Source organism: Scleropages formosus, chromosome 9, assembly GCF_900964775.1.
Source record: "Scleropages formosus chromosome 9, fSclFor1.1, whole genome shotgun sequence".
Classification (NCBI taxonomy): domain Eukaryota; kingdom Metazoa; phylum Chordata; class Actinopteri; order Osteoglossiformes; family Osteoglossidae; genus Scleropages; species Scleropages formosus.
This window is the reverse complement of record NC_041814.1, coordinates 17,812,788-17,833,141: the sequence shown is the minus strand read 5'-3', so window position 1 is coordinate 17,833,141 and position 20,354 is coordinate 17,812,788. Positions and strand designations below refer to the sequence as shown.

The 20,354-nt window shown below is 44.7% G+C and overlaps 2 protein-coding genes across 7 annotated transcripts; one reads left to right on the top strand and one right to left on the bottom strand.

The window, feature by feature from the left end:
• Positions 1-821: 821 nt before the first annotated feature.
• On the top strand, positions 822-14,316 carry LOC108935555 (G-protein-signaling modulator 2-like). 2 transcript variants are annotated; one of them, XM_018754279.1, is made up of 14 exons: positions 822-920; positions 7,203-7,421; positions 7,519-7,654; positions 8,227-8,366; positions 9,026-9,149; positions 9,436-9,551; positions 9,829-9,984; positions 10,180-10,288; positions 10,712-10,841; positions 11,111-11,187; positions 11,384-11,536; positions 11,745-11,907; positions 13,032-13,249; positions 13,537-14,316. In XM_018754279.1, the coding sequence occupies exons 2-14, from the start codon at positions 7,204-7,206 to the stop codon at positions 13,702-13,704; spliced, it is 1,908 nt and encodes a 635-aa protein (XP_018609795.1). In that variant the 5' UTR covers positions 822-920; position 7,203; the 3' UTR covers positions 13,705-14,316. The 2 variants fall into 2 exon arrangements, with proteins under 2 accessions (XP_018609795.1, XP_018609794.1); XM_018754278.1 differs by lacking the exon at positions 822-920 and adding an exon at positions 1,808-2,093.
• On the bottom strand, positions 11,475-18,463 carry LOC108935556 (uncharacterized). 5 transcript variants are annotated; one of them, XR_001966218.2, is made up of 7 exons: positions 17,293-18,463; positions 16,885-16,995; positions 16,350-16,427; positions 16,167-16,271; positions 15,313-15,546; positions 14,567-14,755; positions 11,475-11,506 (listed from the first exon to the last, which is right to left on the bottom strand). XR_001966218.2 is itself a non-coding variant. In XM_018754282.2 (7 exons), exons 1-7 carry the CDS (start codon positions 18,306-18,308, stop codon positions 14,657-14,659), a joined length of 900 nt encoding a protein of 299 aa, XP_018609798.2. In that variant the 5' UTR covers positions 18,309-18,463; the 3' UTR covers positions 14,396-14,656. The 5 variants fall into 5 exon arrangements, 3 of the variants coding, with proteins under 3 accessions (XP_018609798.2, XP_018609796.1, XP_018609797.1); XR_001966217.2 differs by lacking the exon at positions 11,475-11,506 and adding an exon at positions 11,515-11,555; XM_018754282.2 differs by lacking the exon at positions 11,475-11,506 and having other exon boundaries at positions 14,396-14,755; positions 17,293-17,394; positions 18,138-18,463.
• Positions 18,464-20,354: the final 1,891 nt, after the last annotated feature.

Sequence of the window (20,354 nt, the reverse complement as noted above, 5' to 3'; positions counted from 1 at the left end):
CAAGATGATTGTTACTCACCGCTTCTTGAACGGCGAACCGGAAGAAATGAGTAAATTGTCCAGTTTAACAGAGAGTTCCAGGCAGGTGCAAGGACCTGCCGAAAGATGGAGGATCTCGGTCTTAGAAAGACTGAGTAGCAGATGGTGGTTAGTCATCCAAGCAGAGATGTCTGAGAGGCAAGCTGTGATGTTAGAGAGTGCATCTGTGGTGGTCTGCAGAGAGTCAGAGCTGAATATCATCAGCGTAGCAGTGACAGGAGAATCTGTGAGTGCCAATGAGGACACCAAGGAAAGTGGTGTGGATGGAAAAGAGCGGGGGCCCAGCGCGGAGCCTTGTGGGACACCAGTTGAGAGAAACCGAAGCGAAGACAGGGAGCCAGCATCAAACCAACCGGTAGAACCTATCCAATAAGTAAAAGTCAAACCTCTTCAGTGTCAATGCTTTGATCTCAGTGTGAAAAAGTGTGAAAAGTGTCAGGTAACTGAATAAAATATATTTCAAGCTGTTCTAGGGAGGAAAGTCGAGGGGGGGACGGTGTCAATCACTGCAGAGGAGTTACTGTTCAGTTCTTCTGGGCAGCTTATTCTGAAAGGTGCTGTTCGAAAGCATAGACCTAAATTAAAGGAGCTTTTCACAAGTGGAAAACGTGCATTAAAGTATAAACGGTATTTGAATATTTCCGAAACGTTCACTTGGAAGTTTTGTGCGACGTACAAATGAACTGCGCGCACAAAGCGAACGTTGCGGTCCCACCAGCAGGTGGCGCTGAGGGACAAATTTGTGACCAGAAGGGTTACGGTCCTGAGTCTTAACGCGGGGCTCTTGGGGACACAGTTGCACTTTTTTTTACCTGTAATTAGAGAGAGAAAACTGTGCCGCTTACTGCAAGCCATACAGAGGGTCTCTCTACAAAGGCTGTGTGAGTAAAATAGAAAAAATATCAAAACCCCTAAGGCTAAATCAGAAGTCAAACAGTGTAAACACGCTGAAAAAGAAGTGAAGGCACAAAGAAGTGCCACCAGAAACGAGCATTGGAGACAGAGATAGATATAGCAAGTCAGACGCCTCCACGGAATTTCTGCGCCACCAAAAATATCTAAAATGTAAGACTGACCTGCATGAAATTGAATCGCTAGGACGTCTGCCAGGGCATCTATTCAAAATAATGAATAAATCGCTTAATTTGATGTGCCAGCTAATTCGAGCGCATCGACTGTAAAAGCCATAAATATCGCCGGTGGCATTTAAATTGAAACGTCTTCACACATATTTAAAGAAATATTAAGGTCTCAGCAGTGCTCTGCAGGGCGTCGTGTAGAAATATTTTCCTGAGGGGCATCATGTGGAGGATATTTGCTAAATGAACTTTAATGTATGGGAGGTTATTTGAGAAACGAAATATTATTTCTGATACTACTAGTACTATTTATTTATTTCGCACCCAAAACTGGTTAGACGAAATCCAAAAGTCTGGTAACATATATATAATATTCCGTCAAGTGAGGAAAACTGAAATGGAAAGACCTGGGTCACGTTCTTTTAACATTTTCACTATTGCAAGCATGTTGTCGCATACATGGCCACGACTCCGACTCCACTGCATTAATCGGTAACATACTGAAGGCAGGTCAGTGTGTTTCGTAACACATTATTTTTATTGTTGTAAACGCCAAACGTATAGACTTCGTCGCTTTCGGCGCCTTTCCCAACAGCTGCCGAGCACTTGAGGCGGCCCGTAAAGAACACGGAAAGGCGGGGCCACGCGCGACAGGGACAACGAACCGCGAGGCGCGCAGTATTCAGACACCATTGGCAGAACGTTTGTTGCTGTGGGCGTGGTCCGTAAAATGCATTGTGTCTATTGGCTGACAACTGAATATGCAAAAAAACAAATTAAAGAAGTTCGGAAAGAGAGGCTCGCAGAGCGGACCGCTCCTTTACTACGTACAGCGGAGTAAAGAGTAAAGTACGGTGTTTGTGGTACACACCTGTCTCTGTATGAGATGGACCGGCGACAAGACTGCAGAGGAACTCAGATACTGGCATCAAATGTGAATCGTGTAACAAAGAGGCGAACGCGCGAGCCTGTGAAGTAAGTATTTAATTAATTATCCCTTGATTTTGTGTATTATTTCCTGCAGCCGCTTTTTTCATCTCTCTCACTATTTATTGACGCATCGCTCTAGCAAATGTGAAGCTCATGAAACTAACTCCATTGCTTTTTCACACGAATTAGTTTGCTGTGCACGAAGCTCACTTAGTTAGTGCGATGACAAGTGGATTTTATGATCATTGAAACAAACAGCTGCTTACAGGTGACAGTCCGGTCCTAGACGCGTCTCCCAGCGGTTGTAATAACTCCTTGCTTGTGAGGATCATTTAGTCGCTTCCAAAAGCTGCTTTTGATGGAGAAGTTACGTAAACATCTCCCTGCTGTGGGATCCAGGGTCTACCCTGCCCCTCGCCCTATCTTCCGCGACAGGCTCCGGACCACCACGACCCTGCACTGACCATGCGGTTACTGATAGTAAGTGAGTTATGCAAACATGATCCTGTGACCAGTCAGTAGGCAAAAGAGTAAGGCTTAAAGATCTGGATTTGTGGGCCAGAAGTTCGAGATCAGAGGCGGGTTTCTGCTCTTGAACCCTTGAGGGAGGTGCGGTGGAGTATTGTGCGCCATTTGGCCAAGTGCACTTCTTGGATGTTCGTGGAACCTAATAGTATTATACAAGAATCACAAGGGAGATTGCCTCAGAAAAACATTCCAGAACACCTACTCAGAGCTCCCCGCGCTGCTTTCCCACCTTCGTAACAAATGAAACATACCGTAAGAGGGCAAGGCTATACAGCTAAATCGATCATATTCTGCGGTGCCCAACTAGACTCTGTGCAGCCCTTTCCAAGCTTTGCTTTTATTCCTTTCTTCTCTATTTCTGTAAGATGTATGCTTTTGTTTTTTCACGGCAACCCTATTCCTTCATCTCTTTTACGCTCGAGAAGGTTATGATATGAACGATAACCTCAATAAACATTTTTCTGTAGAAACACATGAACCATGTGTAATTGTGTGACAGTTTGATACAATGTTACTCATGAATGTTCATCAATATTCATTAACGCACGTAAATATCCATGCGTCATTTATATACATACTGTACAGTACTCCAGAGCTATTTTTTAAATTAACTAAATTATTGCTATTTAGAAGCATGGATGACCTCTGTAACGCAGAGCGCAATTGAGGTGATTTATCTTCGGTTGAAATTAACATATTTCCAGTTTGGACGCCACAGATGACACCTTGCATGGGTGTGTTTTTAAGAGGGGCAAAATCAGTTGTCAGGAGCAGCAAGTGCACAAACACACACACACACGCAGAGAATACAATAATGACAGCACTGCAATATACTGTCAAGATGAAACGCAGTAGGAGGACTCGTAGGAGGACAGAGTCGGGAGAAGCGCTTTGTTTCCAACACACATGTGAAGGGCACTAGTCTACTTTTACCGCTTTGAAAGAATAGCGTAGTGCTTTCCTGCCACTTGGAAACCTGATTTGCGTAGGCATCGTGCCATCGGCGACGAAAACCAACGTTCAGCAGCGGCAATGTACATATGAGAAGCAGGAGTGTCCGCGCACAAGGTGCAGGAACATGTTTGCCCGGGTGTTCTGTTGCAACGTGGAATTTTACACCGATGCCTTACGCCCTGTGTTTCCGGGTAGGCTCTGGTTCCCCGCTACCCCGTATGGGAAGAATGTGTGTTTAAGTGTTAAAAAATTCCCTTTTTCTCCCTCCCGGTGAGCCCCTTGCTCCTTGCTGTGGTCGACACCAAACGCCGTCTCGCGCCGAGCTCTCTTGTTGCCCGTAGCGGTAACCGGCTGTTCTCTACGCGAGCGGCCTTCAGCGGAGCCTCGCGCATGTAGTGCGTCTTGTGAGACTTCTGTAACCGAAGCGTGTGTGTCCCGACAGCGAAGTCGCACAGGCGCCGCGGTCGTTCCCATCTCAGTGTCGCGCTCGGGCCAAGGAAGGCCGTTCACGAAGGGCACTTTTGTGCTGAAATCGGTGGCCCGTGGTGGGAGCGATCTTATTTTTGCCTCTGTAACACAGTGTTGCTTTGTGACTCGCGAACTCTCCTGGCGCTCGGCAGTGGAAAAGCCACATCGCTCTTTGCATCTGGAGTCGTACTTAGCGGCTGGAGCCCAAGCGCTCTGGCTCGGACCGTCCCAGAGTTGCCGCGAGACGGCATTTTCCCCTTAGCCTGGATTGCCTGTCGCACTTCACCTTGCGGCCACCTCACCTGTCTGGTTGTGTTCAGGTAGAGTCCCTCGCACCTCTGGACGGTGCAGTGATTGACAGCCCTCTCGCTTGCACGCTCATGCTGGAGTGCTTGTACACAGTGGGGGGGGGGGGGGGGGGGGGGGGGGGGGGGGGGCGTTGCCATGGCGCTGCAGCCCGGGTGTGAGGATTCCCAGGCAGCATCCTCTGCTTCGTGCGGAGAGCGGTCCTGAAGGGGCCGGTCTGCTGTTTCCCGGCTTTCAGCAGGAGGACTGCGCTCAGGTTGCCGCTCTCTGGGTACGAGAGTTACTTTGCAGAGACCGCAATCGAGACTGATAGAGGTTTCAGATTTGATAGAGGTAAGAATGCGAAAATAGGTTGTTTTCTGTGGCTGATTCTAGGTGCTCTGCCAACTTGTTCCACTATTTTATAATTGGCACCAATTGTAAACTTTTTTTGTTGAGTATATACAGTACTTCAGGTAGCTAGAAATAAGAATTAAGCGTCAATGCCCACAAACGTTTTTACTGTTGTTTGAAAAATATGCATCGTATTTTAGCATCTTTCTTCATGTGCATGTTTTGAAAAGAAGGAGGACACTCCCTTGAGACACCACCTGTTATCTGGGTATTAAAATTATTTTTTGCTTTTTTAGTTATAACAATTGATCATTACAGTATATGTACCAAAGAATATCACATCAGTAATGTGACTGCCATCAAAAGCACAATACCGTCCGATATTATTGTAATTAAGACAATTATCAGAAAAATATTTTTGAAGAAATCTCTTTATTGGTCTTTGTTTTTTCAGTAAATGTACCTGGAAATAATGGACGCTAAGGTGTGCTTGGCTGAAAATGGGCCAGATTAGGAACAGAGGTTTACAGCACGACCGAGTAAGTGAGTAGTACCAAGCGTGTCTCATTTTGGAAGATTTATGGCAGAGCAGTGCTCCTTCCATGTGAACCCAACGTGCTTCCCACGGTACGGTGTGTGTGCCAGTGAGACAAAGTGGAAAGGGCTGTACCAAGTTCCTGCGCCATCACTATTTCATGATGTTCTGAAATATTGATGGCGAGTGTTCGCCATTGTTGTGCTGCTTTATATCTGGGCCTTTTCATTTTCTTTCCTGCAAAAGTTCAGTTGGCACTTTGTTCCGATGTCCCCCAGGAGGATGGCGTGTTTGGCCATCTCCTCTGAGGTGCAATTTAATGCTTTTTCTTGGCACGAGGATTTGTATTTTTGTTATGCCAGCCTGTTCTGCCTCCCCCACCAACTCCAACTGCAGCAAAAACTCATTTGTCTGTAGCACTTTATTTCTACATGTAATTTATGCATGATCTATGATGTTTTGCAATTTGTAAAAGTTTAATGTTTTAGGTGTGTGTTCTTCCCAGTTAACTGGGTTTTGTGAAGAGGTCGTGTTCCTGCACTATCCCGTGTCATCTTGTGTCAACGCACGAGGAATTTTGATGCATATTTTGTGTTTTCAATAATCGTATGTTCCCACCTTAAACATTCAGATTTATCTGTTTGACAGTACTGTAATTCCTAGAAATGGGGGGGAAAAAAAAAGACATTTCAATCAATGTTCAATGAAAGAGTCTCTTTTTTGTGTATCTTATGTATAAATATAATATTGAAGAGAAGGGCAGTTGTCAGTTGTGGATAGCGGAGCTAAAACAAGAAGCCATTTTTGCTCCCTGCATTAACCTAATAACCAGTCTGGCGCTATTAAGCTATTAGTGTCCCCACCTCCGTCCTTCCTTCCTCTAATGGAATAGACGATGTTTCGACCTTACCGCTGTCATTAGTCAAGGTTCATACTGTTGGTATAAGACCCTCCCGGGGGCAGCGGTAACAAAGCAGTGTGATATTCCCGAGAGCTCTTTGGCATGGCTGTAATCACCGCTGCGGCTCCCTGGGTAATCACAAGTGACAGACGCTCCGAGGTGTTCAAGGGACAAGCGCGAGGAAACAAACGCCCCAATCAGATTAGCCGAGATTAAACCGAACATTTATCGCTGAAGCCTAAAGTTACCTTTGTCTTAGCATCGGCAAAGATTTTATGTGCCAGAGCATCATATGGGGAAAGGAGTTGGAGGAGAGGAAGCGTCCGGAGCTGCAGCAGCCGTATGTGGGGGGGTGCGGTCAGTTTGTCGAGGGGGTCCCTCGGTCACGTTGGGTAAGGTGGTGATGGTGATGTCCACGCGCGTCTCGCGTACGCTTTAACAAAGGCTTCCTCGGAGGCGTCCATCCGGCAGGAGGAGTGCTGTGGACGCTGGGAATCTCTTCATCGCTACGCTATAAGTCAGAGCCGGAAGGCCGTCGAAAAGCCTACATGTCTCTCATGGCCAAGTGCTTTGACTGTGTGAAGCAAAAGGCTAGCAGGTATGGTGCTGCTTGGTGTGTTTGGCTCCAGGAGGTAAAAACTTCTGGTTCTTTTCCCTTTTCTTTAATTTGAAGGTAAACTGTGCATTCGATAATTCACAAATTTCACTTGTTGCTGTTGGATTTCATGCGGTCTGTTATATTAACCGTGCGTATTCGGAAATTGCGAGGAGTCTTCTTGCTCAGACTGAGTGCGACAGCAGTAGATTGTCTGTTAACAGGCAGCTTTGTGGTGCTGTGACTGTTTTGGAGGTGTAAAGGCGGGGGTCACAGGAGAGAGAGACAAAAGCTTTGGGCACGTTTGTGGGTTCAATACGTGTCATTTTTGGGCCAAGGGGCATTTAGTGTTAATTTCTCTTATAGCTGCATACTAGCTGCGAGCAAAAAAACAAACAAAAAAAAGTGCCATCGAATTCTTTAGCCTTGGTGGCAAAGCGCTCTGGTGGTTCGATCGAATGCAGACACCACTATCGGAGCTGTAGAGCCCAGTTTTCCAGGAAGGTTTCGCTGACTCTCCTGCTCTTCCCACAGGATGGAGACGTGCCTAGAGCTGGCGCTGGAGGGGGAGCGCCTGTGCAAAGCTGGTGACTATCGTGCTGGGGTCTCCTTCTTCGATGCAGCCTTGCAGGTGGGGACGGAGGACCTGCAGATCCTCAGTGCCATCTACAGTCAGCTGGGGAATGCCTACTTCCACCTGCAAGACTACTCCAAGGCCCTGGAATTCCACCGACATGACCTCACCCTGACCAGGTGCTCCTCTACCTCCCTCTGACACTTGCGACACACATACCGGGGCTGCGTGGCAGACTGCGGTGTAAAATCGCCGCTCTTTTTCTACTTTTTGCAGAGCTATTGGAGATCAGCTAGGAGAAGCTAAAGCAAGTGGTAACCTTGGTAACACTTTGAAGGTTTTAGGGCGGTTCGATGAAGCAGTCCTGTGTTGCCAGAGGCATCTGGATATATCTAAAGCCCTTCATGATAAGGTACAGTATTTGTTGTATTTGCCAGTCTTCCTTACATATTTGTTCTCTTAACAGAAGCTTGTCAGGTCTGGAGATGAGGACTAAGTGTGGAAGTGAGGGGTAATTGTAGTGCTTAAGGACTTGGGTGTGACCAGAAGATTACAGGGTCACATTCCTGGGGGACGCTACAGTTCTAAACTTAAGCAAAAACATGCTTAGCCTAATCTACAGCGAATGCCCAACTGCAGAATTCACTAAAGAGCAAGATTATGAGCTCTGCAAGTTGCTCGGAATAGGAATGTCTAACACAGAAACAAGAACCGTGTCGCTTTTCGAAAGAAAATTTCAAGAATCAGTGCGAGTATTATTTTAAAAATGTAAGCTGTTAAATTATATCAGTTTTAACTATTTTAACATTAATGACTTTTAGTTTTACTTTCGTCTTTTCATCCGTGTGTTTGAAAAAGTATTGCTTTGCAAGAAAGACCCGTGTCGGAGGTCCACGGTTGTTCGGAGACGCGGGACCCGTGTTGAGAGCGGCAGCTGTCGGCCTGCTCTTCTCTTCTCCAGCGTCTGTTGGTTTTTTGGGGCAGGTAGGGCAGGCGAGAGCGCTGTATAATCTGGGGAACGTGTATCACGCCAAGGGGAGGAGTCTGTGCTGGAGCGGGGCCGATTCCGGAGACTTTCCAGAGGAGGCAATGACTGCGCTGCAGACAGCGGTCCAGTTCTACGAGTGAGTCTCCCTGCCATCTGGGACAGTGTCTTGAGTGTTTTAGTCATACTTTACTGTGTAGTGGCCATTCATCGTGTGGTTCAAGGTCCTACATATTTTGGGTATTTTTCAAATGGCAAAAGAGCCAAACAGACAAACTGGGTCACTTAAAACAGAACAAGAATCAGTATACTGACAACATGCAAATGCATACGGATACGAGTTGAGTAAATACAGCACTGGGCAACAGGTTACAGTATTTAGCAGGGCTGGTCATATAGCACTGTCTAAGAATTTCCAGAAGGGTGACCAGGTATTCAAGAATTCGTTTAAATTATGATGCGCATCAGCTATTAAAGTTTCTAGTTAAAGTATGTTTGACACTTGGGTCAGCCACATATTTTCAGAGGGTGCCTCTGATGTGGATCATAGCAGTCAAGTTTCAAGTTTTATTGTCATATGTACAAGTACCGTGTACAAGTATCACAAAATTCTTCTTGACTGCTTCTCCACAGACTATGATCAAAAACAATAGATAATACTGCACAAAACAATAACAATGAGTAAATACAATAAGTCAAATACACGGACTGGTAAACGGATAAGAATAATCGAGATACGTTCCAGGTCTTTATCAAAAAGAAAATTTGGGGTATGATGTTTTCATTTAATTTCCTTAGGGCTAATTTGCTGATGGTGAAGGAGGTAGGGGATCGTGCAGCCCAGGGGAGAACGTATGGAAACCTGGGCAACACACACTACATGCTGGGCAACTTCAGGAACGCGGTCGTAGCCCATGAGCAGGTAAAGCTCGCGGTCTCCTGGACCACTCGGGCGTCACCGTATCACCGCACTTCTCACTGCCTCTGCGCAAACTTTGCTGCTCTCTTTCTTGGCAGATTTTTTTCCGTGAACACATCGCACATAAATGGCTGTCTGCTAATTACAACCAGGTGCCTGGTATACACACGGTTCACCTTGGTTACGAGTCTCTAGCTTTGCATGTAAGAGCAGGGAAAGCAGCTTTGATGTACCTTTTTTAAATAACTTTGGCTTTTAAATAAAACAGCCCTTTGAACTTGTCTTAAAGCGGCTCCTCATTGCCAAGGAGTTTGGGGACAAGGCTGCAGAGAGGAGGGCGTGTTGCAACTTGGGAAACGCGTATATTTTCCTTGGCGAATTCGAAGTGGCAGCTGAGCATTACAAGTAAGCTCTTTGGTACCATTCGCCTCACCCTTCTGACACTCCGTTCCATCTCGAAAACTGCTCTAATTTCATCTTATAACCAGGGGTAAGGAAATTATGTTTTTCGCGATCATTAGTTTATTTTTGGCAGTGGTTGTCTGCTCCGATGCTTCTGAGTGGGTGTGCGTGCATGTTTCGTTCCCACGGACGGCACCGGAGGAACGTGGAAAGTGGCGTGGGTTCGGGTTCTTTCAGCATGGGTCTCCAGCTGACGCTCGCAGCGTTGCCCGGCTCGCAGGAGGATGCTGCAGCTAGCCCGGCAGCTGCGAGAGCGGGCCGTGGAGGCGCAGGCCTGCTACAGCCTGGGGAACGCCTGCACGCTGCTGCAGGACTACGAGAAGGCCATCGACTACCACTTGAAGCACCTAGTCATTGCGAGGGACCTGAACGACAGGTCAGTAGGCAGCAAAGCCAACAAATATTGCTTAACCTGGAGGCCACTGCAGTACTTTTCTCTCTGGAAGTCATTCTTTGAGCTTTCCCACTGCACTCGGTGTTTCTGGGAGTGCTAAGTGGCACTTTGCAGAAATTCCACAGTTGGAAACTTCCTGTTGGTGCGGTGTGCTCATGTGGGTCTTGTGTGGGTTAGGGTTGGAGAAGGACGCGCCTGTTGGAGTTTAGGGAACGCCTACACAGCTTTGGGAAACCATGACCAGGGTCTGCACTTTGCACAAAAACATCTGGAAATATCCAAAGAGGTACTCACACTTATGCTTGAATTGTGTCATACGTACAGTATGTCTTGCACATGGAAATCACCTGGCGCCCCCTGGAGGCCAATCATAGGAAGCATGCTTAAGTCTCATAAAACTATTACTGTGCTGTCTACTTCATTTTTTGGCGCCTTTGTCCAAGGATAATCAACTTTACAATGATTTACACATTTATTCAACAGGGGATTCTAAGTGTATCAGCTCAGGGTAAGTACCTTGATGCAAGACAAGGCTCCAGCTACTACACTGCCTGCTGCTGTAATTACGTTCCCTGTTTGACTAAAATGAGATTAATTTTGCTAAACAGACTTCATAAAATGTCCTGTTGCCCTGCACAGAAATTTCATTTCATTTGTGTTAAAGTCATTAATTATGTGCATTAATGGAGTCTGTCTTTGGCATGTCCAGACTGGAGACCGAAGCGGAGAGCTGACGGCTAGAATGAACGTCTCTGACCTTCAGGTGGTCCTTGGTCTCAGCAACAACTCCAGTAACTCTGTCCTGCCTGAAAACCAAGATGCAGAGCACAGTGGTCACGGTAATCCACAAGCGCTTCCTTAGAATCCGTGCCATTCTCCTTAGAAGTGTCTACCAGGGCTAGTTGTTTTAATAAGACTCATAAAAACAGTGGTTGGACAACTTTAACACAATGGGCACAGAAAAACTGGATAAAAGATACACTTTAAGTGTCTTCACAGATGATTTACATTTTTCTTTTATAAGAAGTTCTATGAGTTTGTTCTGCTTAAGTCATACCAGCAATCTGATTCCAACCTGATTTCAGGTGATTTTTTTTTTGTTACTCAGGGACAAGGCCAGGGATTGGAAGGAGACGCAGTATGGAGAACATGGAGCTGATGAAGCTCAGTCCGGAAAAGACTAACGTGAGTAAACAATTGCCATCTCCTGTCACAAGGCAAAGACGGAACTCTGACTCGTCCACTTTATTTTGTCCATATACGTTAGGCTCAATGGCCGTATACGTTTTCTAGTTTTGAGGTGCAGATAGAGGCCTTTCAAAGAAATTATCTATCACCTCCAGAAGGACAGAAAAGGAATAATGTCATCTTAACCCTTCAGGCAAAGTCCTCCCTCACCAAGTCGACCTCCAGGCTGTCCTTCCTCAGTCGCTTCCGGGCCAGGATGCACCGGAACAGTACGACCTCCGTCAAAGTCCTGCTGGCAACCAGCGCCAACCAGGACCTGGAGGATGACGGGCAGAAGCCAAGTAAGGTGAGTGATGGTTGTTGTGCTGCTGGAGTGAAAGAAGTACAGAATGTCTCTTTTTTTCATTTAAGGGACAAGCGGTTCTGAAAATGTGTGTGTGTGTGTATTTAAGTAGCAGTTCCTTCCACTAATAGAAATTCTTCAGTGGTTGCTCAGTCATAGGTGTTTGGTTTAATAATGTCCACTTCTGGGGACGGCGTGGTGTTGGCCACAGGGAGTGAGCCCAGACATGCTGGGAGATGAGGGCTTCTTCGACCTGCTCAGACGCTTTCAAAGCAATCGCATGGATGACCAGCGCTGTGCCATACAAGACAGGAAGGGTCAGAGCTCCACACCCTGCAGTCCATCAATGACGTCACCCAGCGCTCTGAAGAAATGTGAGTTTGTGTCCAGGAGCTGTGGGCTCCAATTCGGCTCCGGCTGCGTGGGCTTTCCATGTTCGCCCCTCATTCACGTGTGTTTATTCCCACAGTCCCAAGATGTGAACTGGTGACTCTAAACTGCCCTTAGTGTGTGACAGTGTGTGTATTACATTGCTCTGCTGTACACCCTGACTATTTGGCTACAAATGACAAGTTATTGAAGATATAGACATTTCACCAGTTTATTTTTTTTATTGAATTGTCTCCATTGCTCTGCTCCGTAACAATTCTGTTGGGGTGTAAAAGACACAGTTTCTGCACCCAATGCTTGTTTGCAGGAAACTGCACAGAAAGAGATTAGAAACTTGCTTCCACATGGTTACAGTTTCTGTCTGGTGTCCCACAGTGCCAGTGATCAATAACACAATGACAAACAATGCACATGTTATGGGGTGAATGTGTCAGTAATTGCCACTTGATAGGAATTTGTAGAAACAAGGAAATTTTTTTTTATTAATTCTTTTAAGTGTAATGTTAATGTAGTTTGAAGCTAATGAATGCATTATACTACAATAGACTGATATGAGTGTAGCCAGCATCACAGCCTTTGCCCTAGGTTCTGGGCCACCACACCTCTGTATGAAACAGTTATTGATAACAGATGGATGGAAATACAGCAGGGAATGTTTCATTTGTTGTAGTTTTATCTGGGTTTTTTAGAGACCCTAACATATAAATTAATTGAGGGACATCTGTATTTTGTAACTTTTACTGATTATGACTAAGTGGTAACAGTAGCTTTGGAGTTACAAATAACTAGAGTTATGAACAAACTTCTTGTCATGGTTTTGTTGCTAAGTTGACAGCCAGTGAAAATGGGAGAGGGATTAAAAGAAATTCAGTACAGTACGTGTTGCACTATATGCTGCTTTCAACAAAAACATCAGCTAAATACTAGTCATTAATAATAATAATAATAATAATAATAATAATAATAGTGTGCTGGCTATTTGCAGATCTGCAGTATCTTCACTGTGGCTTTAAAACCACTAGGAGCTTCAGCTTTTAAGTTAGAATGGTGACATAACTGAGAATGCAATAAACATGCATGTTAATATGCTCCAAATCCCCTTGTCCAGCTCACTCGGTGTCAGTTTGTTCTCCACACGACCACTTCTTGGACATGGTGGCCAGCTCCCAGAGCAGACGCCTGAATGACCAACGGGCCAGTACAGACCACCTCCCGGGCCTACGACTCACCCAACAGAGCTACCAGTCAGGCCTTAGCCACTTGATGGCCTGCGGGGATAGCAAGGAGCCCCCAGAGGATTTTTTTGACGCACTGATCAAGTGCCAGGTTGGTTTTGGGGGACCGAAACTGTATCCTACATTCATCTTAACTTGGATGTTTTCGTTGAGTGTATGTCTGCTGCATTGAAAAGCAAGGGTGAGGTCAGTATCCACCTTCCCTTGTAAAAAATTCAATGCACAAAACATGAAAAGAGAGGCAAGTGGTGTTGGCTGAATACTGGTTCTGCTTTCACATTCTGTTCAGAAGCTAGCCTGTGTGAATAATTCTGTTTGCAGCCCATTTACTGTCTTAGATGTAAAAACACTCGTCCTGCATCCCTGTTGTCCCCCCAGGGTGCCAGGCTAGATGACCAGAGATGCACAGAGCCTACGCCGGCCCCAAAGGGCCCCACTGTCCCGGATGAGGACTTCTTCAGCCTTATCCTACGTGCTCAGGCCAAGCGGATGGATGAGCAGCGGGTCACTTTCTCCTGCACCACTGGGAGGCCCAGCTCAAACTGAGCCACCTCCTGTTCCAGGAACCAAAGGGACAGGCCTCCAGCTTAGCCACTTCTTCCTCATGCTTCAGGAACTAGAAGGACAGTTCTCTAGCCATATCATCCTCCTTGAGCAGGCCTCATGTGGAAGTACCTCCTCTTCCAGAGGGACAGGTCTTCAAAAATAATGGACAGCATGCTTTGTGGACCAACATGTGGCAGTAGAGGAAAGCACACATTATCGGAGCAGTCAGTGTGCAAATGGGCCACCCCGAAGCGGTAAAAACCCATACATCTGAGAAATGCTTCCGCTAAACCGTATATCCATACTAAATATGTACACTGCCTTACCTAGTAATTTATGCTGACTTCTAAATGGATTTTTAAATATTGTATAACAAGCGCTTATTTGTTTTGTTTTACCAAAACTTGGAATGTGAAATACTGCAAGAGGAAATGTGCAGCATTTTGTTAAAAACTTCGTTCAGTGTTCGTAAAATGTTCACAAGAGAGGGCAGGGCAAAATGTAAATTTGTGAGTCAGTACTTTTTACAAAAACAAATTACCATGCACTTCCTTCTCTCTTTTTTACTTCCTGATTTAAAGAGATCATTGAGAAATAAAAATTGACAACATACAGCAATTCTGACTTTTCTGTTCCTTAGCTTTAAACGCCAGTCCACAGAAAAGACGACGCAGAATACGATTCATTAAAAATTAACCAAAAATTCTGACACCATATTTTTAGTGTACGTGTACAACACATACAAGTTAAAATGTAGGAAAATCACAGTTAACTTGATTTCAGCGCTGGAATAAAAAACCATAACTTGACTTGAATCAGTATAAAATAAAAAATGTGGCAAGATAACACTTAGGAGCCTGACCTGAAATATGAATGTTCCAAGTTCCACTTTTGCTATAATGCTGCATTTTCACAGTGGAATAGAGCCTTCAGTCATTAAATCAGATGCAGCCTATGAAGAGTACTGCGAGGCCGGCTGAGTCTCTGCCGTGGGCATCTTTGTGATCTCAAAGTTCTCATTACAGCACTCATCTGCCATGCCCGCCAGCACCTGGGAAATGAAGACAAAGAAGGGCAGCTTGGGGAATAGTCATTGAAAATGTGCAGCTGTAACAAAGAGGTTGCTGGTTCAGATCCCACCAGAAGTCTTGCTGTTACACTCTTTAATGCCTTAAGTGCTTCAGTAAATTTCCAATTGTAGAAAAAGGTTGTGTAAAATTCAAAGCTGTGTAAGTAAACAGAAGCTGCCTGTCCCAAGCGGGGTTGTGGTGAACCAGAACCTAACCCAGCAACACAGGGCGCAAGGCTGGAGGGGGAGGGGACGCACCCAGGACAGGATGCCAGTTCGTCGCAAGGCACCCCAAGCAGGACTCGAACCCCAGAGCCACCAGATAGGGGGACCTGGCCAAACCCACTGCGCCACTGTGCCCCCTGGTGCTGCATAAGTAGCTTCAGATAAAAAGTCCCTACAATAATATTTCTGTTTCTTCTCTTTTTGCGAGAACCATTTTGATAGAAATAGCTCCTTTCACTTTATAGAGATATGACCCCAAGTGGTACCCATTTATCCACGTGCTCTGCTCCTAAAATTCATGAGAGGTTCTTTACCTGCTCTGCCGCTCCATTATTCTGTTCATCCAGTCCTTCCGGGTTCAGAACCTCAGCAGGCATATTAATGGGGTTATCCAGGCTGTGGTAATGGTCCTCCTGTCCTTCATTGTCAGGTTGCCAGTCATCATGCTGTCTATTCGGAAAGTCATCATCCCCCTGACCGTCATTTTCTCTTGGCTGTTCATGCTGCTTCATGGTTTTCTTGAGGTGCTTCACAAGCATACAGGTGAGCTTCATAAGGGAGAATTTTTTTAAAAATGTATTTATTTGTGCCCATTAATGTTTCGGATATCAGGAAAATTTTTGTCATAAATTCAGAGGCTTTAAAATAAACCCATTATATTGGATTCTTGCTGTGAATTTGAAAACATGCTTATAGCCTAATATGCAGTTTGTCTACAAATTTAAAAAAAAAAAAACATTCACTGCTCTACAAAGGAAGTAATTGTTCCTGCACAATGAAATGAAATTAGATAACACCAAATTACTTTATATGGTTCTAGAGGAAACACAAATAAATAGAGATGAATAAATTTAGTAACCTGAAGTTTCTACTCTCCTAAGGTGTTTCTAGTAAGCGAGAAGTGATAACTCGCTGAGCAAATTTTGGGGTAGAAAATGTGTTCCGTGTGAAAAATACACATGGAAAAGCAAATAATTTTTCACCTAAACTTGTTATGAGTGGCTGCTTATCTCACGGCCTTCTGAGAAATTTTCTATAAAACTAGTAAAGTAAAATCAGTGAAACTGCCCAGTCTTAACAATACTAGCTTATGAGGGATAACTGATATTTCTGATTCTGGCTGTCAAAAGAAACTGAGCATAACAAACACAAAGAGCCATTTTCCTACCGTGAATGTGATGACTGCACATAACAGCCAGGGTGCAACATCTGAAGAATTGTGCAGCACATCTGATAATTCCATGATATATGTATAAACCATGAGCAACAACATCTGTACGAAATCATAAAAGAATAAAGTCATGAGACATGAGAAACAAACCAAACATTAAAAATTTTTTTTTAAACTTACCGAAATGCATCTTTTGGATTTTATAATATTTTCCATAAGCCATTCAAGGGGAAAAGTAGAAGAATCATCTTCTTGCAGCTGTAATGGGATTAAAAAAAAGCTTTTCTACAGAGAATTCTATAAAAGAAAGTTTCTCACAGACAGTTGGTACGATTCAATAAACATGCATTTCTTCTTGGAATTCTGTTCAGTTGATACTTGTTGGCAGGGGTTACAACCTATTAGTTCACTCAAAGATTTAAGTATTTATTCTCAGTCATCCATGCGCTGAAGACGTCACTGACTTAACGTAAAACCAAAGAATCCTTGTAAGCCATGTCAGAAATATTTCAACAACACTTAAATATTCAGAAGTTATTGGGTTATATCTCTATATACACTATCATATTCAGTAAATCTGAAATATTTCTATAGGATATGAAAACATGTTTTCACTCTGACACAAAGACATTGCCAAGGAAACCTTAGCTTCTGGTTTCTTGGTCTTTGTTATATATTTAGTGACAAACACATACATAAATTCATGAATTCTTACAGTATTGAGCTGCTGAATGCTGTGAAGAAGCTGGGTCAGTTTGCTTTCAGGATCCAAGTTTAAGCCTTCTTGTTCCAGTAAATAATTAACTCTGTATTTTAAATTCTCAATCTAAGCACAGGAATAAATAGAAGTTGAATTTGCAGCTTGTACGCAGGACACATATTAGCTGATTTTACGGAAGAAAGTGAACGAGTGCTGTGAATGGCAGGCCCTGTAAGAAACAGCTGTGTCGGGACATGTCGAGTCATGTCCGACGGGTTTCCTCAAACACTGAAGCTTCAGGATTCAAGTAGCTTACAGTGATTTTGACAACACAACTGTGTTGCACGGACCAGATATTACAGCGATTAATAGCATTTAATCCTGCCCGCTGTTCACCTGCGCATGGTCTCATCACACACTTACCTCATTCTGTAAAATGCTCAGCTTATTATGGCAGTTGTGTTCCATGGCAGAATTCTCATCCTCAAGTGTCTCATCCCTTGCATATGTTTGCACTTTGCCTTTCTTCGTGTAAATAAAAAAATAATATATAATTAAAACACGACTACATGATAATAACTGACATTTATTATGCCTGGGTGGTACAAGAGAATGTGGGTTCGATCCCTGTGAGTCTGTGTGGAGTTTGCATGCTCTCTCTCCGTGTTTATGCGGGTGGCTCTCCGGGTGCTCCAGTTTCCTCTCATTCTGTGCGTGACCAGTGACTCCGCGTGTTTGTTTGGCTACCCTGCAGCGGACCGGCATCCCGTCCAGGGCGTACCCCGCTCGGCCCTGAGCCCAGCGCTCTCGGGATAGGCTCCGGGTCACCGCGACTCTCTCTGCTCAGGACAAGCAGTTACTGAAACTGGATCAACGGATGGATAATAAGAGAACAAAGTGGCGAAAACCGAACGGCAGACTTTAAAGGGAGCACCGAGAGGGGTGCGTAAACGCAGCGGTCGGTCGGTCAGTCAGTCAGGACCAGCCCATGATACACTGCATGGACTTTGTGTACTGCATGTGCCTGCCCTATAGCCTAATGTGCTGCATCATGGAGTGTGTGTGTGTGTGTGTATACTGATGGCTGCTGGTTCCACCCCCACTCCTACTGCAGTAGCCTGGACACTGTAACTAAGGACTTCCAGTTCAGTTGTAAAACGTCATAGACCGACACTGCAAGTCGCTTTGGACAGCGTTTGTTGGTAAGCAGTAATGTGAGGCAGTGAGTGTACGGGGTGCCAAGCGGCGCAGTGTGTACGTTGACTTGCCGCGTCTTGCGCGCTCTCGCGCTCCCGCTTCATGGTTTTGGACGTGGCGTCGTAACGCAGCATGTCCGTGGGGTCGACCCAGTCCTCGTCCGCCGACGCTGCCGCCGCCGCCGCCACCAGCATGCCCGCTTCCAGCAGCACCACGCAAAGCCCCCACAAGCCGAGCGACATGATGATGATTTCCTCGAGGCCGGCGTCGACACGGCGCGCAGCTCCCGCCAAACACGTCACATGCGCTCCTCCTCGGAGAGCTCGCGCTGGCCGCCGCACGGTCGCCGTGCCTCGGAGCGCGCGCTCTGCTGCGAAACCCGCCTGCGCTCTGTCTGTGTCTGTGTGTGTGTGTGTGTGCGCGTCACCAACAGGAAGCTACGACGTGTAGGTGCTGCCGTCCTAGGACCTACGGAATGGAGCGGCTCCGCAACCGGCGCTTTGAACACATCATTAGATTAGCACTGACGTTCCGAAATGGAAACCCGTCGGTGACTTTCACTTTTGCAGCTGTTCTGTACGGAAATAGGACAACGCGAAGCACGATGGGACTTCCACTGCCACTTCTGCGCGCGGCCACGGCGAATCCGTGCGAAAACTGACTGGCAACTATTCGTTGTTGTGGTGTCGCTGTGAAACCTCTACACAAGCACTTTACAGCAGAGGAATCTGTGACTGGACAGATTTCCCGGGAGTCTTTCTTACACTTACATTTATTTAGCAGACGTTTTTCTCCAAACTTTCTTCCACTCTTATTATCAAATATCAGCCCACACACGTTATTCACCACACTGCTAGATACACTACTTATACTGGTTCACTCATCCACACAACACATTACATTTTTTTTACATTTATTCATTTAGCAGACGCTTTTGTCCAAAGCGACGTACATATCAGCAAAAGTACAATTTATGCATTATTACACTGAGAGAAGGAGACACAGCTGCAGAAATGAAAGTCTGAAGCAAACCTAGTTCCCTACTTGCTCCTGCACCAAGGTTCATCGTTCAAGTAGGTGCATAAGACACAGAAAAATCCCGATATCCACACCAATTTTTTAAATTTAATTTTAATATTTTAATATTTTCTTTTAATTTTTTTTATTATTTACATCAGTGGAACACACTCTCTCTGTCACTCACACACTATGCTCAGAACTATTTTTTTAAAGGTTGGGGATCATGTGGCATCTTCCCCATACTGTCACCTTTGAGTTTTCCATATTATTCCTTCTTTAGAAGGTGCTGTACAGAAAATGTGAAGCAGAAAGTGATTTGAAACAATTCATTTTTAAATTTCACTGCTGAATATAAAACTGAGTCGTCACCCTCCATCCTGGTTGCCTTTGTCATGTTTGGAATTGTCATGTACTGTAGGCCTATTGTGTTCTTTTCTTACCTGACAGTTATTGAAACAATGGCAAACAGCTTTCCAGGAACTGTCGAAAGAATAAATAAAAAGGCAGAGCCATTAATAAAACGTTGTTAAAAATGCCTTTATTGAGATTAAATAGCAGCAGTTTCTCCACCATAACCATATTAGCTTGTGTTATATTTTAACCGGGATCATCACAGCTATTTAAGTGTATTCCTCCAAATACAACTGAATAATTTAAAAGACAGTCGGTACATTTATTTCGATTTATAATTTTAACAATATTCAATTAACTTTATTTGTAAACTATTTGAGGTAAGACACTTTTCTAAGAAACAGCAAATGCAATTACTATACAAAGTGCAGAAAAAAATATGTGGGAAACTTACTTAGTTTATCTCCGAACATGCCAGAGTGAAATGCCATGCTGTTTTTTTTTTTTTTTTTTTTTTTACAGTGAATTAACATGTGAGTAAATAAATCGTTTCTTCTTGCATAGGCAAAAGGTTTTAGTATGCTGTTCTGATCATCTACTAACCACCACCAGCAAATCACATTCTGGGATATGCAAGTTAAAAAAAAATCCAAAAAGCACTGTACACACGTCCATGAATTTTCAACATTAAGATTTCAATATTTCTTGGAACGGACAAACAGGTTTAAAATGTCAAAAAAAGACTTTTCTTGAGCGCCACTTAAGTCATAAACATTCTTGTATGAAAACTGAAACTGCCCTTTCTTTATAAAAGTCCTTTACAAAGACATCGAAGGACTGAAAGCACACACACACTGTCTGAAACCGCTTGTCCTGATAAACCAGAGCCTAAACTGGCAACACAGGGCGCAAGGCTG